General features: G+C 38.1%; 1 protein-coding gene across 1 annotated transcript; it reads left to right on the top strand.

The window, feature by feature from the left end:
• The first annotated feature begins 760 nt into the window (after positions 1-760).
• On the top strand, positions 761-20,258 carry LOC146597036 (transmembrane 4 L6 family member 5-like). The gene is made up of 7 exons (XM_085302867.1): positions 761-930; positions 2,641-2,785; positions 4,681-4,851; positions 16,617-16,703; positions 16,793-16,941; positions 18,508-18,688; positions 19,633-20,258. Exons 1-7 carry the CDS (start codon positions 761-763, stop codon positions 19,645-19,647), a joined length of 918 nt encoding a protein of 305 aa, XP_085158993.1. The 3' UTR covers positions 19,648-20,258.
• The last annotated feature ends 2,400 nt before the right edge of the window (positions 20,259-22,658 follow it).

Below are 22,658 nucleotides of genomic sequence, written 5' to 3'. Positions count from 1 at the left end.
GCCTTCTATGCTGTTTTTAATACAAATTTTTAATAATGTTCTCATTTTAGTTGTTTAAAGCAGAAAAAAAGTGGTTTTTATTTTTTCCTTCTGTAGGGTATGAGTGTTTGGGAAATACATCCAAATGGACAAGGARTCACAGCTTTGATGGCCCTAAACATTTTGGAAAATTTTGATGTTAAAGGTGTGGCTTTTTGTCCGGTCATGAGTTTTGATGGTATGCGTTTGTTTTTCAAGTCTGACCATTTCTGAAAGTGTGGTTCAGACACAGAAGAATCAATCTGTAAAAACTCTTTACAGATTTCCAGTTCTGAGGAAAATCTTTTAAAAGCCCAGTCAGAAGGCATGACTTTGATTTAAATAAACTGTACAATGGATAGGCTTTTTAATATAACGCATAGTAAAGCATTATTGGAGAGAGGTCTTTTTAGTATGAAAGACATCTCATTTTTATGTTGAAAATGCTCTATTTTGTAAATTACAGTATAAGCTTCTAAGAAAATCTCTAATATGATTTAACTAATTTTTAAAAACAACCTTATATAAACAGCCTTTTTGTATATAACCTTTTCAAAATTCTTAATTATTATCTACTGTATGTTCTATGCTGTGAACAATATGACTGAATCAGTACCTTAACTTCAGTAAATTTTTTGAATAATGTCTGTGCACAGTATTCTTTATGCAGTAATGCTGGAAGTTTTAAAAGATGTCTGGTAAGTCTAATACAATTGTCTTTTTGTTGTTGCTGCTTTCAGTCATGGGTCATAATACAGCTGACTACTTGCACGTGCTGATTGAGGCCATGAAACTCAGCTTCACTGATGCTTTCTCATTCTGTGCAGACCCTGATAAAGTTCTGGTACCTACAAAACCGCTTTTRTCCAAAACCTATGCTAAAGAGCGTTCTCAACTAATAAATTTACAAAGGTATTTCTTCTTTCTTTGCTTGTGTTCAAGGATTGGGCATGCAACATTAACGGTAATATTAGGAGGAGCTCAGTTACTGGAGATTCTCATTTATTTCTTTACATACGATGGTCTTTAGGCTTCCTACAGAATTACTTAGTTTGAAATATGTCTGCCTCTGTTAAATTTTTTGGCTCAAAATGTGTGTTCATTATTAACCCATGTATACCATTTTACTTTCAAAAACATTGTCTAAAAGATGAAAGGCAATAGTAGAAAGCAATCAAAGTCTTATTAGAAACAGTCTACACATTTTAAACCAGAAATATAGAACTAGAAGAGGCATGCCAATGTCTTAAACTAATTTTAAACAAAATGTTTTAAGATACTCAATTTCAAAAATAACCCCATGATGACTGATTGATATGTTTCTTTTGCATAAGAATAAGACTAAAAATTTTACTTGGTAGTCAGGGAACAGGAAAAAAAAAAAGAAAGAAAAATTTGCCTCCAACTTTTGGTCTCAATCGATGTGATCAGAGAACTGTATGTAAGCTACAGCAAARCCCAGATTTATTGAAACTTCATATATCTGTAGGTGTCTGTGTCTCTTTCAACTAATGATTTCTTTAGTCCTGGCTTATATCACCCAGAGGCAGATAAATGCAGTGCCAGCAGAGCCCTTCCCTTTCGGCAGAGGGGAGAGGAGAGGCCCTATCAGCTATCGAAGATGGCTGCAGCTCTCTGAAGAGCTCTGCTGTTCTCCATAGCAAACATCAATGCCCTGAATTTTTACCTCCAGCTGAGAATTCAGTGTAGCAGGGAATGCACTCTTTTGTGAATGTGTGGTGCAGAAAGCGGGAGGTGAATTCAAGAACAGATGAACACTGCAGTAAAGCCCTCCAAACACACACCTGCACATGGCTCTGCTTCCCTACCAGCTAGCCTTTAGCGCTGTTCATTATATTCAGTGTTTTGTTCCACTGGTGCATTAGAAGGACAGAAATGAAATTTTAGACTAATGAGGTTTGCAGTCCTGTCAAACTCAGTGGGATTCATGCTTAGCAATGTCTTGAGCAGCTGAAAGTAATTTTAAAATACTTTGTACAATCCTAACCTTACTGAAGGAAAATGATGAAAGTTCAAAAAGCACAGTGATTACTCATGCACATGTAGAAATTCCCATGTGTGTGTAAGTACCAGTGTGTGTTAGTCTGTTCTTGTGTATTTTAGATAGGTGTGTTTACTTAAATTTATTGGCAGGATTGTGTTTGAACTTAACCAAATATTAGTTATAAAGCAGAAATGCCATATTGATACAGACATTATGTGGCTATAAGAGGACTTTGGATCCATCCAGTGCTTTATCTTTCATATGATAACATCTGTCATTTCAAAATATCCATCTGAAACTTGCTTTATCATGTTTAGTTCAGACTATGGTTTAACTTACCAGTTTGGATTAACGCTCCTTAATTTTTGTATAGTTTTGTACTAGTATAAGGAGTCTAGACTAATCCAGCTCTTTGCTTTAATAAAGCGTTAATGGATTAGGATCATGTTCTTGTCATTTGTATGTATAAATATCCCCTCTGGTTCCTGTAGGGTGGTTCTGAAAAGGGGGTGAACTATGTCTTGTAAATGTGCAGTGGCTTATTTTTAACTGAGCTAAATTTTCAGTGTGTGCTAATGTTAATATTTTCTGTGTTTCAGAGCCAGTGACAAATTTAGTTCTGAAAACGTTTTGCCGTTAGGAACAGATACAGTCTACTTCACTGTTGTGGATCCTCAAGGCAATGCCTGTTCTTTCATCAGTAGCAACTACATGGGCTTTGGTACAGAACTGGTACCAGATGGCTGTGGATTTACTCTACAAGTGAGAATGTATTTCCCAATGTAGCATGTTCTAGTATGTGTGAAGGCAAATTGGGAAAATAATCAGAGAGTCCAAGCTGTGCTCTCCTTTCAGGATAGGATGATTACTTTTTAGATTCTCTTAATGTATAGTCCCTGTTCTTGTTAAACTCTGTCTAAAAAAAAAAAAAGCCTTCTTTGCGCAAGGGCAGAACAAAGGTGGAGTTCCAGCCTCTTTTGCATGTGTTCCTATTTTGTGTAGTGGATACAAGATTCCAGGAGGGAGGACTGACTGATGTCATTGTTGGCTCAGTGCCTGAGTCCAAAGAGAGAGATTGTTGTACACCTTAATTTGCCTCAGGAGGTCAGCCGTGTATCTGCATAGAACTAGATAAACACAGTAAAACTATGTTTGGGGTGCTGTGATCATAGTTGAGCCTTTTCTTAAGTCAGGGGAAGATAGCAACGTCTTCCATAGCTTTCAAGGTACTTAAAAGTGCCTACTCCAGCAATGCAATCACAGTGACAACTATGCACTCAGTAACTTGTTTGTATAGAACCTTGTAAAGCACTGATGGTGATAACATGGAAAATTATGTTTATGGGGCAGAGGAAGAAATAGAAGTTTCTCCAGCCAAGTCCTTTGTCAGGTGAGCTTGGAAATTATAGCTGTTCATGTCATTTGGAGGGGGAAAAGTGGAAATGTCTGATGTTTCTTGAATTACTGTTGTATAACCTTTGTACCAGTTAAACATTCATATGAGAATGGGATTTGTTCTATTAGGTGCTTTTCACAATGGAGAAATTCTTGTCTCACTCAGTTTCTGTACTCATCTCTTTGGAGATGTTCTGTTGCTATATATGTCCCTCTGCTTCTTTTTTATTACTTGCTCACCTTTTACACAGATAAAGGGATGGCTGGAAAACTGAGCAGGGCAGTTTGCATGGTTCTCTTTTCATCAAACATGATTAAAAGTAGGATATATTTTTAAAATATGAAATGCAGCAGAAATTGCACCCAACTAGTCATTGTCAAAGATCAATAAAGGCTTGGCTTAGACAGCAAGTTCTCAAACTTTGTTCTTGAGGAAAAAATTAATCTAAATATTTATTGCTTTGGCAACATCCATTCATTCAGAGTCCTGAAATAACAAGATTGAGTTGCTAATGATAACCTTTAATAGCATCTTGAATGTGTATGTTACTTAATGATGTAGTGTTTAGACACTTCTGCATAATGTAATTTTTATTACTGAATTAATCTATCTTAGTCTACAAAGTTCTATCTTTTTGTGAAGGAAGTGACTTCCTACAAGAAGGAAAATGGCAGTGTGTATTTCTCTGTTTGTGTAGTAGCTAATTAATTCCTGTTGATACATGTAAAAGTCTCGTCTTAATGGGCCATACGATTGTGCTTATTTCTCAAATAATTTCTGTACAGGATGAATGAAAATATATGTGTAATATATAAACCTTTTGTATGTGCTAATCAAAACAAACACCTTCTGTCTTTAGGAAACTTAAGACTATGTTCAAAGCTCATCTGCAATTTTTAAACTCTGTAGAGTTAAATAGTATAAATACTACTTTTTTTTTTTTTTTTTTTTTTTTTTTTTTTTTTTTTTTTTTTTTTTTTTTTTTTTTTTTTTTTTTTTTTTTTAAGTTAAACACATTTTTCCCCTTTGAGCATTTCACAAGCTGCCCTCAATCTTGCCCACTTCTCTGTACAGTCAGGGACACCATGTGCCAGCTCAGATGTCATAATCGCAGACTAGCTGATCAGGTCGGTCTTGGTGACTGTCATGCACAATTGCTGTAAACTCTGTTTTTTCAACCAGATAGATATTTAACAGTCTCATCAGTCTTGTTATATAAGGTATATTACTTTTTTTTTATTCTTTTTTTTTTTTAATCCAGAATAGGGGAGCTAACTTTTCCCTCTCTAGCAGCCATCTAAACTGCCTTGCACCAGGGAAACGTCCATATCACACTATCATTCCTGCCCTAGCAACTGCTGCAGACAGTGAGGAACTCCTGTGCTCCTTCRGAGTGGTGGGAGGGTTCATGCAACCCCAAGGACATGTGCAGGTAACATTTGATGGTGTTTTTTTTTTTTTTTTTTACCATTTCTTGACAGATGGAAGGTTTCACAGCTTTTGCTCTGGAGAGTCCATTACTACAGAACTCTCTGGGCAGGCTGTGGAAACCTGCAGTCACACTGAGCCCTCCTACCTTGATCTTTGTGTATTGTTGCTTGATAAATTGGCATGTGTTTGCTGGTGTATTTACTTATTTGCTAGTATTAAAAAGGGAGRTACTGAATCTTCTTATTGGTAAATATAAAATAGCAGTTGCAGAATATTTGTGGAAACAGATTTTGTATCCGTAGCTCTAGCTTTTCCCAAAGGGAAATTTGTGGAGGAARTGTGTTTTTCTATTCTGTTTGGTTACTGCTGTGGAATGTGTTAGTGATGCAGAGAAAACATAAGAAAGAAGGATGAGAGGATGATGCACCAGAGCTGTCTGAAGAATTGGATTCCTTCATCAGAGAATGCAAAATGAGKCTATAACCATTTCTGTTACTCTTTGTACTCTCTTTAGCTGCAGTCATCTCTCTCCAGTTTAATGTGTCTATTGATARTCCCTACTGATAGAAGATGGGAGGTAATATAGGCTTGCAAATAGTTTAAAAAAAATAGCCAAAGCAGATATGGTGAAGAGCTGGATTAAACTTAATATGCTCTTTGTACAATCTGTCTTGCTCATTACAGTAATCCGGTTCCTGTTTCCTTCCCTTTATGATGCTTTGAGGGGCTGCAGGAAAATCCCTTTTCTTCCATAACTCCTGTTGTGTCTTACATGGGCGTTGCCTTTCCTCTAGAGTCCAGAACTGTATTTTCATTAAAGCATAGAGAATCAAAAATAGGACGGTATAGGACATAGGAGCAAATTTCTGCTTCTTCAGCCTCTTTTTCCAGTTATTGACAAGGCCTTGACTTTGTAAACAATAAGTTTCTGCATTRAACTTCTGCAAAAGAAAAAAATATACGAGGCCTCTAAAGTAGAATTTAAAATAGTTTTCACAAAGATAACTTGTTTGCRAATCAGAAGCCTTCCTGTAAAGGGTCAAAAATACTCAAATGGACCAATTCTCAAATGTTCAAATTCATGGTCAGATATTTCAGAGTCAAAAATATTTCATGAGATTATACACAGCCTACCTTATTGTAGAACTGTGCTTACTCTTTTTAAAGGTGCTACTAAATATGTTGGAGTTCAGGATGAATCCTCAACAAGTCTTAGATGCAGCCCAGTTTTGCTTGAGCTATTCCAAGGAAGATATGATCTTAATTTATTGCTTGCATAGTAAATTATTAGGCCAGGAGTTCCCAATCATGGTACAGATGTAGTGACAGAAGTGATTGTGAGCACTATGCAACCACCAATTCTCAGCAGCATGTGTGTATGTCATGGAGAACAGGTGGTTCTATATTAAAGTACTTACCCGCTGTTTTCCAGGCCTACTGGTAAAAGTAAAGGAGCATTTTGCTTGCTAGAGCATAATCTGAAATAAGACAATTTTTCTGTGAGGTGGAATGGAATTTCATTCATGTGATAGTCTTTATAGATATAGATATGTGCACACGCATACACATATTTATATATTCATTGCGCATAATTCGTATGCTAGATTAATCGGCATCCCTCTTACGATGTCTGCATATAAAAAGCTTTATAATGTCTTTGTAATCACAGTGGTTCCACAAGACACGTTCGAACATTTCTTCAGCCCGTTGCACCTGAGGAGCTCTCAGTTGGCACAGTAGTAAGCCTTGTGACTTCGCCTCAGGGCAGAATATAACTGATAACATCTTGGGATTTGTTGGAGCATAATACAAAAAACAATCCCAGAGGTCATTTACCTGAAAGGCAAATGTTGTTTTTGACATGACTGGAGTTTCCTCACAGACAGGCCTTTTGGGGAGGAGAGAGGGAGTGACTTTTTTTTTGTTTGTTTGTTTCATCTGTCTTTGTGCTTGGAGAGTGCAGAGACTGGACTGCTTGTTATCTGCTGTGAAGGTGTGTAAAAGAAGGAAGCTGTCCTACTTCATTTTCTGACTTAAAATGTGGTAGTCCTCTTCCTGATAGATCTCCCTTTCAGAACTAGCACCTGAACCAAATTCTATTCCTACTGAAGCCTTTGTGGTTTGATTCAGTGGGAATGATGCTTTAATTCAGTTCCTACTAATTATTCCAGAGTGTATTGTTCTTGACTCAGCTGTTACTGAGCACTCTCTTCTTATGCAGAGGGCAGGTGGCATCTGTCACTTGAAGACGGTATTTCACGAGCTGTTGCAGAAGACTTGAGAGCCAGAGGTCACTGGAGCCGGTGGCCTATCAGTGGGCACAACAGGAGCCTATTTGGTCGTGGACAGATTATCACTGAAGGGGACTGGTGGCAATTTTGGGGCTCTTTGTCCTCCAAGCACTTGCAGAGTGTTCTGTGGGCAGGATCTGACCGCCAAGGAGATGGCTGCGCAATGGGATACTAGTCTGAAATGAACATGTATGWAATGTTGCAGCATTAATTTTCATGTGTAGGTACACTGATGACATGAATACTAAATTGTAATTAAAGTTCAAAGGAACATAAAATTTCTTCTAATTCAGGGACCAAGTTGTTCCCACCCTCCAACCAAACTGTAGTTCATAGGAATGGTACTGTGTGTGTGAGTTAGAAACACCTGGTGGCAGGAGTAACAGCACTAGAGCACTGTTTGTAGTGCAGGTRCCATCTGGCAGTCAAGTGTTCTGTATATCCATACAAAATACAGTCTTGGTTGTATTGTTCTAGTATRTTCCCCTTTTTTTAAAAAAAAGACATGATTAAGAATGTGTGGGAAAAGAATCAGGTGTTTCTACTGCTTTTTCTCCATTAAATGTTGCTCAGATTTAAAGGGATCTTTTGTATTCTGATTTTTTTATGGTAGTTTTTTTTCTTAGTTTTGATTAATATTGTGTTGCTACATTCATATAGCATTTCTGGGGTCTTGACATGCCTGTCAGAGGAATATCACTGTGAGATAGCTGGCTATATGATTGACAGCTGTTTTAAGGACCAGCTTTCAGTAGAAATATAGTGTGCTGAGTGTACACAGTTAAACAAACTTCAGTGTTATGATTTAATGCTTAATGGAAGGATAGGAGTACAGTGTAAGAAATCATATTTAAGGATCTGGTGCATGTATCTGATTTATTCTTCTGCTTACAATGTGTGCTGTCCAGTTAGTATTGATCCTGAAAGATTTGCAAGTAAATGGTGTGTAATATCCATCATAAATCCATCATGATAATATGGAAGATTTGTTAATTTTAAACACTAAACTTCACATTTGACTGCTATGCAGTCAGTACATTGACAGTTCCTAATTGAGCAGTAGCTGTGAGATGACTCAGCAAGAATAATTTTTAAAGCTTTTTAACTGGCGTRAGCTTACTAATGGATAATTCCAGAGATAACACTGCAGGAATAGTGCACAGAACATATGCTAATGAAACAAAATGGGCAATTGGACTGGGATTTTTGGTGTTTTTTGTTTTGTTTGTGTGGGGTGACTTTTTTTTTAAGTCTACAGATGTAAAATCTATGATACGATATGTTGTTACTAGATTAGAAGTAAAGAAGCAGGCATAAGAAGCTTAATGACTGACTTTTGCACCACAACAGCCGAAGACTTAACAGTGGTATTTTTTGCTCCAGGGTCATTGACATGTCAGAACTGGATGTCTGTTATTAGATGTTAGTTTTAGGTATATTGCTGCATATAGGGGGGACACAAAAGTGGCACACTTACTTTAAGCCTAGAAACAGTCTGTGCGTTATACTGTTCTATGCAGAAATATATATGCTAAGATGATGCCAATTCTCTGATTCGTACCACCACGGCACATGTTAAGGAACAGATATGCTCATAGTATAGTGATTGTAGTACTTTATGCTTATGTGCCTTTTCTGAAAATATCAAGATTTTAGGGAGGTAATACAAATACAGAATGTAAGTCTGTGTCAGTATTACAGTCCAGGAGAAACAAACTTCAACTTTTTTTTTTTTTTTTTTTTTTCATAGCCAGGGCTTCGTTCACAGGGCTGTGAAATAGGAATGGATTTTTTTCTCCAGTGTCCTACTTTTAGCATAATAACATTATTGCAAAGAGTAATGAATGTGGGCAATGTCATGGTTTTTATATGCCACTAAAAAACAGGTTCTTGAAGTGGTTTATTTGTGTACTGAATGTGGTTACAGTGGTGCTGCAAGTCCCAGGGCAATAAGTTACTCTTAAATTAGGATTATGGGTTCTTCTGTAGCGAGAATAACTTCTGCAGACTCATTTAGTGGTGTCTATGGCCTTGACTGTAAGCCTTCGAGTGTCCAGGATGGTTAGTTGAGTGTCCAAGCTGGTTGGTTTAGTGTCAAAATTATTTTTGTTGCATCACTGCTGACTGCTTCTTAGGTCTACATTATTACTAATAATACTAATAAATTAATTTTTCCCTATATGTGTTCATGTGATAGTTTTGTGTGTTTTTGCATAAAAGTTCAAGCAGCATAGCTGTGCCACTTGCTACAAGCTGGCTTCTTCTACTACTCAGATCAGCCTTCTGTCTTAGACTGATGGCAGAGAGAGCAAGCAAGCATATAGCTGTGTGTTTCTTCTGTAGAAGGAGTGATTGTTTTTTTATCTTCAGTGATCTGTCTCATCACAACAGGTGGTTGCCTCCTCCTCAGAAGTAGATAATTAGATCATCCAAGGAACTGTCACATAATTAATAGAGGTAATCTGGAAATTTTCTTCTAGCTCTCGACAGAAGACTGCGGGCAAGTAAGATTTAAGGGGAACAGTTTGCTATTGTGATTGTCCAGGTGGGGTTTGCTGATTGATGCGCACCTGTGAGGTGGAGTGGCTAAGGACAATTATAGCTACAGCATTGTGTTTTTGTGGATTATGACTGGAAAATATGAGCAATGCATCACTAGCACTAGGACACTAAGAAATGGATGGTAGACATGAATGGGTGTTTCTCCTTTTGATTAAAGGGAAGTTGTGGGTGGATTCCTTTTCCTAATGTCACGGGGAGTTCTGTTCTGAACGATTGCCCAAGATGCTTTCCTTAGGTCACAGGTGACTGAATATTCATCACGCATTCCCAGCAGATGTCTGAACTAGTATTTGCCTGTATAAGCAGTAAGTTACTAAACAGTAACAGAAGAACAAATGAGAATAGCTTATAAGGAGATACAAGTGTGGAATCATAACTTGTGTCCGTATACATGCATTATGTTGCTCGGTTTTCCAAAAAATAAGTAAATTATTTTCCAGACAGCCAAAACGTGACTGAACATGGTGCTGGGCAGCTTGYTGTAGCTGACCCTGCTTGAGCAGGGAGTGTGGGACCAGATGAGCTACAGAGGTGCTTTCCAACCTCAGCCATGCTGTAATGTCTTACCTTCAGATGCCACCCAGTTACCACATCCTGCCAGTGTTTCCACAAGAGGTACTGTGCCTCCATTAACCTGTTCCTAATGGTGGGTGAGACCAGAAGCTTTACAAGAAAATGCAAGGAAAGCTATAGGAAGGAAATCTCTAGTTAGAAGTTGCAGAATAGGATATTCAAAGGGCAAGGATATTTGCAAACCCAGTTGGTTAGTATTTGGCTAGTTTTTATGATGTAAGAAATTTATATTTGCTTCAAAGTTTTTCTATTTTAATTGTTCTTAAGATAATTGGAAGGAATTCATCTGCTGTGTGACTGTTTCAGTTCTGTCCCTATTGTATCTTTTAGCAGGCAAGATTTAGAGATTGCTGTAAGGCTGTGTAAAGCWGCAGGATTGACCATTTGGAGTGTCAGAAGAATCTTACTTTTGAAAAGAAGCACATGATGCTTTTCAGGAAAGAAAGACATCTTTCTATCTTCCTGGCATCTTAAATTTAAGCCAGGAGATTGCTTAAACTCAGTCAGAAAATGGTGACGGTGGAAGCATCTGTTACAAACATTTTATTTCTTCTCTGGATATAAGGAATGAAAAACTTTTGGCATGGGGAAGGATGCAGCGATAAAATACTAAAAAGATGAGCTACAGTCACTTTTGGGAGGATTAACAGGATTAACACTGGGGGATTTAGGATAAGTAGACCATAAAATTTCATTTCTGTGAGGGGATAGCATCTAGTCTGTGTCCTGTCCATATGCGAAAGAGCTAAGCGAAAAGGGTCCTGTGGCTTCCTCGGAGCACAAGAGCTTTACGGCGTGCCTGTGCAACAAGCTCAAGTACAACAGCCTGCCAAGGGTCCAGCTAGGGAAGCTGAACCTAGGCTGTGTGAGCTTGTTCTTGATATCGTGCTGACTGCAGTGGCAGGTCTGACCGCTTCTGTATTTATTTTGAAGGTTCTTTTTTTAGTCTGTGATGATACTTAATTTTCTTTTTAATAGGGGGCATGGATGTTGTCAGCATTACTGTGTGCATTAAAATATACTGGTGAAGTCCAGAGGTCCTCTTTGTTCGTATGATACTTTGCTCTGGTTTTTAGGACTCAGTTTCTTCTGTTAATTCAAGCTCATCACTTATGCAAGCCTTGATTAGAGCAGAGGTGCTAGGTGCGTTTGTGGTTAGAGGAGCAGGTGCAGAAGGTTCGAGAATGCACAGCTCTCAAAGCTTGGATATAAAGAGAGCTCTTCCAGTATTTATGAGATGTCCTACTTTTTGGCATCAGGAAACACCAGTTTCTTTGTAGCATCTCTATTTTGTGAAAGAAGCAGGCTTCTCCACTCCTGTTGCAATACAATAGTCAAGCAGCAATGACTAGTAACAATTTTAATAGAGGAGATGCAGGGCCCTATGTGAAATTAGGCTTGTTTCTAGGTACTTCAGTTGGACAAGGCTAATTTTAGCCACAGCTCTCTGGAATGAAGGGTTAGTGTCGGGCCCCATGTAGCACTGTGTTCTTCGTCCTGCAGAACTGATGAGTCAGGGATGAAGGCAGTTGCTGTAATTGTTTGTAAACCAGCCCTTTCTCCCTGGAAAGGTTTTGGAAGTCTTTCACAGTGCTGTACCTTACAATGTGCTGGGAGGATTACTTCACTGTCAAACAAGTCCAGGATTGTTGAGGAGCAAGAGGATGCTTCACTGTACCCTTAGCATATCTTGCACTTCCTGTACCACACAACAGTAGTTGCTTCTCAGCCAAAGCTGAAGCTTAGACCATCAGTCTAAAGTTAGGCTTTAGCCTAGAATTAGACTTCTGTTATTGTCTTTGTTAACACTGGATGATTGATTGCCTTTTAATGTGTTTTCTTTCTTCAGGGCAGACATCAGAGTTACAGGAATAGTCCTGTAAGAGAGAAAAAGTAGTTTCTCATGGGGAGTTGGGAAGTACATGTGAGTAAGTAGTTGTCTTACGACTGTAAGCTCAAATGCTGCAATTCTTGCATGGCAGACTCAAGAACTGATTTTGCTTTTGCTTACTAGTTTACTACTAAACTCTGCCATCTCATGGTAATGGTGCATGTTGTGAGCTGCAGTTTGGGCCCTGCCGTTCCTCTGGTCACTGAGAAGCTGGTGTTTGGCTCCTGCCTGCATGTGGGTCAGTTTCATCGTTTGAAACCCCACTTGCCATCACCAATCCATTCCCAAAATGTACTACTGCTCATTCCTCGAGCAGTAAATTTGCAAGGAAAAGGGAAATAGGCATTGAGAGGCGAACAAGCACCAGACTTTTTTAATCTACATGGTTATTCAGGACAGAGATCTAAACAATTATTTTAGTGTTGGGAGGGGTTGGTTGTTYTGTTTTGTTTTACAGAATAAGGAAATATTTCTCTGTTTCCCATCTGTTAATAAAATTAAGTGTTATGTTAAAGGATAGTAGCTGGGTATAACTGGCACAAGAAAGCAGAAGAAATGCTTGGTTGACCACCTAATCAAATGCTTGATTTTTCCCTCAAAGAGAGTAAGAACCTTGGTTTTGACCAGCCTGCTAATGGCTTCAAGGAATAGAATTCAAAGACCAAAACTCTTCAGAGCATCGGACTTTTGAGGATATCTCACTCTTTGTCTGGAAAATATCAACTGACAACAAAATTGATTTTAAATCCAACTTTGGGTTTAAATTTGTTGGAAAACAATTATGCAGATTATAAATAGAACAGATTTTAAATCTTCTTTCCAGAGACCGTATGTATGTTTTTGTTTTGTTTTACGCATAACACAATGAAGGGAGTTTTCTGTTAAGGAGCCATCTCCTTCTGCAGAGGAAACATGCAGGACGATGTTTGTTCTTGGTTTATAGTCATCAAAGGTGAAGTACACAATAAGATTAAGCCTGTGTTTCTACAATCAGAGGATATTTCTCATAATGAAGGAAGTCTTCAAGGCCAACAGCTACAATACCCGGAGAGGCTGCATCACAAATCCACATCTGTGGAAGAYTGTTCTTTTTTTTCTTTAAGCTTCRGTGTTGCTCACATCACTTCCCAAAATACCCTGCTGAAGTCCAGCATGTAAATCCAGTTACATGAGTAACATAAGCAGAATTTGATTTATAATGACACTGATTTACAAGGCTCAAGTTTACAATGTGATTTTAGCGATTAAGAAACAAAAACCCCAAATGAGTACTCTCCCCCCAAATAGTTGAAGGAGTTAAAGTCTTACTACAGACCTCTAATATCCTGTCCATTTCCAAGCTCAGTTTGTCCAGCTACTTCCTTTACAATGAGAATTGTATTATATTGTGGTGATGGCAGCAGCAGTTTCTTCTGAATCTACTCAAGGCTTGTACATCCTCAGTCATCTTCTGTTATGTGATAGTAGTAGGCATTGCAACGCATGCCCCTGTGTTGACCTGCATGTATGTGAAGGAGAAAGCTTYTGGCTATTTTGGCAATGTTTGCTTAAGGGAAAAGGGAACAGACTAGACTTTATTTTTCCAGGTCACTTTGTATCACYATTTGTTATGCAAATCAACCTTACTGGTACAGGTAGCACAGTTTGGGAACCCCTAATATAGCATATTTCTCTCTCTGCTTTTTTTTCTTTGTATTTCTATACTTGAATTTTCATTATAAAAACTGTATTTTATGTTCCCTTTTTTGTAGCACTAAGTATTTTCCACACATAATTTGCTTGGTTTAGCTTTAGATTAGCGGCTGTTAATCTAAATCCAGCTTGTTTTGCAATGGTAAGAACAAAGACACTCCTTAAAAGCATACCTTCCCATTTTGTTTGTGTTTTCTAACCTCCTGAYGAGGTTTGCTCGTACTCTGTTAACTGGATAGCAAAGTGAGAGGTGGTTCTACATACTCCTTGTTGCTGTAGACCTTATTCTGTTTATGCATACTAAGTATCTGACTCAATACAGTTGAAGTCAGCTGAGTCTGTCCCTGGCTTCATGTTGTTCTGAATCAGTCTATAAACGTAAAAGTCAAAACTGTTTCTAACAAAGAGAACAAAACCTTTTTCTTTTAATTCCTAAAAACTTGTGTTGTGGTTTAAATTGTTCATGTCTAATCATGTTTACCAGTCATCATTCCAAGCATCATATATTAAAGTGAAATAAATTACCCTACCATTCAATATTTCCTTGACTGAGTTTGGCTTGTCAACAATTATTTCATTTAAAATGGGTGGTGGCATTCTGCCATGCTTATTCCCTCCTTCAGCGTTGGGCAATGATAGTCATGAAGACATGTAAACRTCATCCAGGTGGCTAGGTAACCCTGAGTATTTAAGCAGGTGTGTCTGAAGACCAATCTTCTTTTTCATTTAAACAGATACATAAAAGGCTGGATTGGGCTAGCAAAAGAAGGATTTGTAAAGCTCAAAACATGTGTTTTGGAAGGTGTGCTAGGTGTATTGGGTATAAGTTGCTCATCCTTGCCTTGCTCAGCATTGTGGCGAACATTTTACTTTATTTTCCCAATGGTGAGACAAGGTTTGCTTCAGAGCATCATCTCAGCAAATATGTGGAATGCCTTCATGGGATTCTAGGTGGAGGTTTTTTGGTAAGTAATGAGCCAGTGGTTTTTTTCTAGTTTATGTTGGAGCTATTTGATACTACTTTTGCTTTATCAATTACATTAATTTCTTGATTGACTACCTTGTCAGCAGCAATCTCTACAGCTTTGGAGTTGTATCAAAAGAAAATAACTATATTGTGCTGTATATATTATTAGTTACTGTTGGTTATCACATCTACAACATTGTGTACCCTATAGCTGAGAAAATCATAGGGTCTAGATTGTAGAACCAAAATGCAAGATTGGATTCAGGCCCTTCAGTGGGATGCTATTTACTTATGGAGTATAGTCTTACTTTTTTACTGTTACTGAGCTAGTCTCCTGTTAATCTCATATTTCTGTGCACAGATTACTAGTATTTAGTTTCCAATTCCTTAATATATATTATCTGAGATATTGAAAGGCATCAGTTATTGCTCTGTCCTAGCAGTTTATTCTGAGGAATTGAGTAACAGTTATCAAAACTTTGTATTACAGTAATAACAAAGGATGAAGAATTGAGCATTTTTTTAATAGGATTTGTTAATCTGGAGCAATTATGTTCTACCTTTTTAATTTTGAGGACCACACTATAGCATATTTAAGTTTTCTGCTGATAAGCATTCTTTTTTGTTTGCTTTTAACGGTCTTCCTAGAAATAGGCTACAGATCTCAAGGTGTATGCAAAGCACAGGTTAAAAACCACTGCACAATACGACCCTGTATCTCAGGAGGTGTGCTTATGGCTGTGTACAGCCCCATTGGAAGCTAGACTGTCTTGTGCAAAGATTGATCTTTACACACAGAGTAGTTCAGTTGAAATCAATGAAACTGCTCCTGGAGCACACTGTTGTACAACCTTTTCCAGACCTACTGAATCGGGGTTCAGAGATAGGTTTGGATAAGGACTGACAAATACATGATTCTGTTCGACTGGATAATTTTTATTTTAGTATCGTGAAGAAAATCTGAGCAGTTCACAAAGACTTTCTTCTTGCTTTATGGTTTTCTGAGGTATTCTTGGGTAATAACGATATAGTACTTTATAAATGCAAAGTAGTATTAAGTCCTATTACTGCTGACGAGATACTCTCTTTAATCAGCTCTGTTGCTCCTTCTTGATTTTATGCTAAAAGCTCTGGAGTGTGGGGGTTTTATTTGCTTATAAATAACTGATTTGTTACTTTGCATTTCTGGCACTGGAAGCTTTGTGGACACGAAAACCTAGAAGAAGCTAAATGTCTGAAATTAGATGCTACCCTGAATTGGGTAAAATATTCCCATACTTTTTACTACAGTCAGACTAGTTTGTCACACAGACGGTTATCACTGCTCTGCAGTAACTTACATGTTCGTAGTCATCTTATTTTTATAAGAAAATTATCAAAGTTTTAAGTTTATAATTTTTTTTGGCAGAAAATGAACACTTTTTGCAAAGCATTTTATTTTCTGGATATAGCCCTTAACGTGAACAAAAATGTTTAAAGTTGAAAATTTCTCAGATTGCAGCAAAACCACAGCATGTTCTTTATGGACATAGTCTTGCAGTAAGTGTGATGTAAACACAAAGCAAAAATGGAAACGTACCTATCCTGGTGCTGGTGATACTGAGATCARTGGGGAGGTGCCTGTTGTGTTAAACAGAAGTAAAAGTGAATAATCTATGCTGAGTTCCCCCATACCACCCACTCCTAAGAAGCAGTCTAAATGAATGTAAGATGAGAACTGTGTTTGCTGTGCCCTGTCTGTGCAACAAAGTAGATCTGAGAGCAGTGTGCTCTGTTTGCCCTGTACGTAGGTGCTCATTCCAGCTGCAGTGTTCATTGGGCTCCACAATGACTGCTGTGGGTGCACTGGCCAGGAGGACTGTGGGAAAAGCTGTGTGGTAAGTAAGCCTTTACTGGCCAGTCCCAGATAGTCCCTAAGACAGGGTGAGAGCCGTGCTGAAAGCTTGTGTCTGCGTTTGGTGTGCAGATGCTGTCCTCGGTTCTGGCAGCCTTTATTGGGATCCTTGGTTCTGGCTACTGTATCATCGTTTCAGCCCTGGGCTTATCCCAGGGACCATACTGCTTCACTGCTGTAGAAAGAAACTGGATCTATCCTTTCACTGAATCCTCTGGAGGGTAAGTAGCGTTCATGGATATGTTTTATCTTTTGGTATGTGCACATGGGCTTTATTGCAGTATCTTTCAGAAATTTCCAGTAACCATAGACGAAGGTCCATTCTTAATTTTATGCTTCTCTTTTGCTAATAACAAAACACATGGAATCAGAGTTACCCACACTCCTGGAGTTTAAAACCAAAGCAGTTTAAGCCCTCTGTTTTACAAGAAGTTATCAGAACGTGCTGATCAGTCACAATACATAGTTTCAGATTATAGAAGACTTACAGAAGGGTGTTCTTAATACTTCATGGAGATAGGTGAGGGATATTTTTAATGAATGCTAACAGTATCTAAAAGAGGAGGAGGTCACCTGATATATTTACATATATATATGGACCTATACTCCAAATAGTTTTCATGGTCGTGAATATGAAAATTTTTAACTTTAAGTATAAGACTTTAGGATTTTATGAGGAGTTTAAAAACTATAAGTAGATGTTGTTATAAAACATGGCTTACCACTGGCATGAGAAGCTGTTTTTTGAAGCCTGGTTTTGAATTTTTTTTTTCAGTGCAGACTGGCATAATGACCACCATTAGTAACAGTGGTATAGAATCTTGGTAAATGAAACTAGAAAAGGTTTGTAGGAATCTTTTTTTTTTTTTCATGTAGTATGCAAAGGGCCAGAGTTTCTTAATTATCCCTAAATTGGGTTCTCCAGCAAACCCAGCCTATAAAGTTGAGTTGTATGCTATTCCTCATTAATCCCCACAAATCCTATAGGTGAAGTGGATTTGGTTTGGATCATGACGTGCTCTTAGAGTACCTGTGTGGTTGGCAACCTCTTGAGGCTGTTTCTACCCACAGTTTATGGTTGATGCATGGCTAGAGATGATTTTGAGTAGGAGGCCACATCAAGATTCTTTGCAATGAAGATTTTGAATTTCGCGTTTCAGTTACATCTCTTCTGAGAGGAAGCATTCTTTTTTTGTATTTTTCTTTCACTACTACTGAATAGAGAAGAGTTGTGTTAACTCCTTGTTGAAGGCGCAGCAGTGCTTATGACTTGACAACATGGGTGAGCAGCAGCTAGAGGAATCTACTGCAGTGCTCTGCTGAATTTACCCAGTGTTTGGTTATTCCAGATTGTGCATGTGAGTGTCCAAAGGCAGCAGTACAAGGTATCAAGAAAGGAAGTGACTCATTTGCTTTGGATCAGTAATTACTGTCTTCAGAATGAAGCCCAATCTTGAAAGGCTCTCTGCTTGAAGTGGTTTGCTCTTTCAGCTTTCTGAAGTTCRTGTCTCATTTAATCAGAAATAGAAGATTCTGCCTTTATAGCTTAGTTTTTTGGGGGGAGTGGTTTCAAGAAATTAAGACTTAACATTATGCTTCATAATTCAACATTTTCTTAAACAAGACAGGCTTTGCATGGAATTGCATTTTCTGTTCCCACTTAGAGCAATTATCATCAATGCAGTTACAGTCTGCACTTTGGTATTGTAGTGTACATTTAGCACCCCACTAACTATGCCCTTCTCTCTCACACACAATTTTAATATATTTTTAATTGATGTGAATAGGTACTTGCTCGAGTATAACAAGTGGTCTAAATGTCAGGAACCACGAAACATCGTACAGTGGAACGTCACCCTCTTTTCCATTCTGCTTGTCTTGGGAGGAATAGAGTTCATTCTGTGTTCCATACATATAATAAATGGCCTCCTTGGAGGAATATGTAGGCTGTGCTGCAGTCGTGAAGAGGTAAGTCCTTTTTTCATGTAGTTATTGCTATGCATCTCAGCTGCTGAACATGAAACACTATGTTGTAGTGATGCTACAGCAGAGTCTTACTCAGCAGCTATTATGCATTCTTATGCACCAGTTCAGTGTGTGACTTTATATAGCCCTACTGTGTTCAGCATTTTCATGTAGAATCTGACTACATGCTTTTAGCTGATTGCTCAGCTGTTTGCAGTGAAGTTACTCTGCACAGAAGCAGGAGGTTTATTTTCCTCTATGGTAAATGTCATCAACATTATATAAATAATATATATTTCAGTTATAATTTATATTCCCTGGTGATGGATTCTTTGCCATAGCCTAAACCATTGTTGTGCACTGTGATGCAGTTTTGTGGTAGGGTGCTTGTTCTAACTGTATTGCTTTAGCTTCATATTTGCTTACAGCAGCTCATAAGCTAGTGAGAATTTACTCCTTTAATGAAAACTGCAGCATTCCAGCCTTGTTTAGTAAAACTAGGATGAGAGAAGAAATTAAATTACATATTAATAAAAAAAAAACCTACAGGCAGATCTGCTGAATATTATCTATTTTTGGACTGAGAAAAGGGAATTTCCTCCAGATTTCTTCAGTGTCTTAAACAATTTGAGCCTATTGCCAAAATCAATATCACAGTAGTAGTGTTGGAGCTGTAAAGGCATACAGCATAGAACAGGTATCTTTTATATCACAGAGATTATAACTGAGAATGTTTCACATTTTCAGTTAGTACAGTTGAACATTATGGCTCTTYCAGAGTTATTACTGTCTTCTCCCTCCTGTCCTCTGTGCTGTATGCAGTATACAAGAAGCATGGTATGGCTATGTAAATGTGGTCAGGTTAATTTTAGGTCTTACAATTGGACATAGTATTAGTATTCTTTTCCTTGTTACTTATTTCTTTTTTTTTTATTTCCCCCCCACAGACATACGTATGCTAGACGACCTGAAAATGGTTTGAAGTTGATACATTTGTGATGAGTTGAGTATCCTGGGGTTTTATTGTTTGGTTGATGTTTGGAATGGGATTGTTTGGAATGGGATTGTTTTTCCTAATACTGCATGCATACTAGAAAGCAAATTGTTTATTGTCAGACTGTGCTGTCACCATCAACTTAACTGACCTGATACGAGCCTTTGTTGTTGGAATCGTGTACAGGCTTTTCACTGCATCTAAAGGCAAAATGAATCCTGAATTTCTTTGGTTCATTTCATCTTAATACAGATAACTGACTGAACATATGTGTCAGTATTCGTACTGGCTTTTTTCTCTACTGACACAGCAGCTCTGTACTATATGCTGTTTTCCCAATAAAGTTGTACGTTAATTCTCATGGTATGTTGAGGAGAAAAGTGATCTAATCTGACCTGGAAATAAATGAATACTCACTTGGGGAAAAAACAAAGCAGCAATATAAAATATGGATGACCAAGGGAAAGTACATGTTCTTTTCCTTTTCAGGAAAGATCTGGAAAGAACTGCAATAAAATAAAATGTGGATTGTTCAGAACTTTTCCTGCATTTAACAAATAAAGATTTGTATTAAAAATACCCAGCAGGTGTCAGAGCTTCTTTTCCTGCCTGTATGTTAATGCTGAAACTCTTTTCTTGGTTTGAAAGGAAAGGGCAGTGGTGGCTTGAAAATGTGGATTTAAAGCAGTCAGATTATAACCTCTCCTTAACCTCCTCTTGTCAGAAAGAGAATTGCTTCAGTCTTTGGTTTAGATCATGTAGCTGAGCCAAGCAGCTGTGGCTTCTCAAAACTAAGATGTGTGTCAAGGAGAGTGTGATAGATTAATGAGAGCCCTGTGTCAAATGCAGATTTTCTGTGTAGGTAGGGACTCAGTCCTGGGTCTAGGCTAGCTGTTCCTTGCTGACGATCATGCCAAGGAATGGAAAGAGGTTTCTGCACAGTTGGGCCACAGCCCTGTGGCCCTTCACTGCTGCTGTCCCACAGAGTGCTCCCCTCCTGTCCCTTAGAGTCCTGAAACAAAAGAAAGCATGCGTCTGGGTTCCTGTTTTCTACCTCAGCCAGCCTGTCCCCTGGGGTGGCAGTGTTCAGAAAATGGAAGTGGAAATTCAGGCCAGCAGAAATAGGTTAATCTAATCTGAAATAGTAAACTTCGGCAGTAGACAGCCTGAAGACAGTATTCTTCTAAGATGCTGAGGAGGAACTTTTGAAGTTTAGCTTGTAGCATGTTACAGAGAGTGTTTTGTCACAAGGTAAAGTGAATCTGAAGAATATGCTGCCAACAGCATTGCTGGTAGGGTTGGTGTGGTCCTGGCAATGGCATTTTGCAAGTGAAAATGCCAGGAGTATTTTACAAGTGAAAATGTGAGATGCCAGTTATTTCAAAGAAAGAAATGCAGGCTCTTTTAGAATCTAGCAATTAATGCTGTCTTCAAAAACAGGCAAGTTAGTTTCTGTTTAGAGGAAAAAGAATCGCCAACAGGTGTAGTGTATACTTAGTACTACTTGTATCTAGGAAGATAGTCTTTAAAGGTGGACAGAAACTTGTGGGGAGGTCAGGTTTTTCTCACAGCCAAGTCTGTACGGTATAAATACATATTGGAGAAAAAGAAATTAGCTGTGTGACCTTGAAATTGCACACAGAAGTCCACAGCAGTGTAAGAACTCGCAGGTGGAAAGAGTCTCTATTCAGAGTAAGGATAAGTGCTTCTTGCAATACCATTTATTCATACATAAATGCATCAAATTAGTTAAAGACACTCTTTCATTACAGTTTCTACTTGTTGTATTTGTTCGTTACAGGAGGGGAAGGAACATACGCACAGGTGATTCCTTGCTGCTGTGCAGTACAGTATCTTTATAGATGAAGCAGCACTGTTTGAAAGAGGATATGAATGGTTAAATTAGGTGTTGAGTGACAGGGAGGAGGAAAGGGTAAGTAGAGTCTTGATGGAATAGGAAATAGTTCCCACATGACTTAAAGAGATTTTGCCATTATGCTTGCATGGTTGATACATATTAACTAATCAAAGAACTGAATCAGTATTGAGAATGCCAATGGGTAGAATGGTTAGACTAGGGTTTAGAATTAAACTCTAGCTCAGCTCTATACGGCATTAATGGATAGCATTACTGCTCAGTCACCATTTTTTGTCATCTTTTGAAATAATCCAAAGGAACTCCTTCAATCCCTAATCCACAAGACTGAGGAATTTTATCAGTTAAATCCTAGGGAACCAATTGTTTTAGGTAGAATCCAGTTCAGGTAGCAGAGAAGTCATTCACCCAGAATAAACAGTGGTTTATGGTAATGGGCTCAGCGTTAGCTYGTAGATATTTACAGGAAAAGGAAAGTGGTTCTTGCAAACACTTAGTAATGAGAAACTGAAGCTGGGGCTTGCCAGGTTTGCCTAATATTTAATATAAAATTGTTGCTTCATGTTCTGGCAGTCAACACCAACAAAACACAGCTTGATTTGTTATTTGCAGAGCTCAGTTTAAATAAAAAATAAGTCACGCTGTGTACTGTGCTACTGCAGAATGAACTCTGTGTGTCAGGTGTTGTTTTCCAAATAGATTTCTTCTAATCAAAACAGATTGCAATGGAAGGTAGCAGCAGACTGGATTATAAAATAATCTCACTAGTAATTTTTGCCTTTGCTTTTCTAAAAAGTGAAGAGCTTGGCCTGGTAAGTGGCTTCTGAGTTTTGTAATAAGAATGAATCCTGGGGATCTGACATGCCTGCTTTTAGCTCAGCCATTTTTTCTCTGATCTGTAAGACAGTGTTGATAGCATGAGTTACGTCCGTGGCTGTGAGTCTGCAGAGGAAGATTTGTTACTGATTTCAGTTAGAAATTMGTAACAGTGCTTATGGTGATAAGGAAGTAAAACAGGAAATTTGGGAAGTTGTGCGGTCCTGAGAGTAAAGTCTGAGGACTTTAAAGTGAAGCATCTTAGAAGAAGAAGCAGAGAGGGAGGC

This window comes from Rhea americana, unplaced genomic scaffold (assembly GCF_003343005.1).
Source record: "Rhea americana isolate MKP2758 unplaced genomic scaffold, rheAme1 scaffold_193, whole genome shotgun sequence".
In the NCBI taxonomy this organism is placed as follows: Eukaryota; Metazoa; Chordata; class Aves; order Rheiformes; family Rheidae; genus Rhea; species Rhea americana.
The sequence above is the reverse complement of the archived record's forward strand: the minus strand, read 5'-3'. Positions and strand labels throughout refer to the sequence as shown.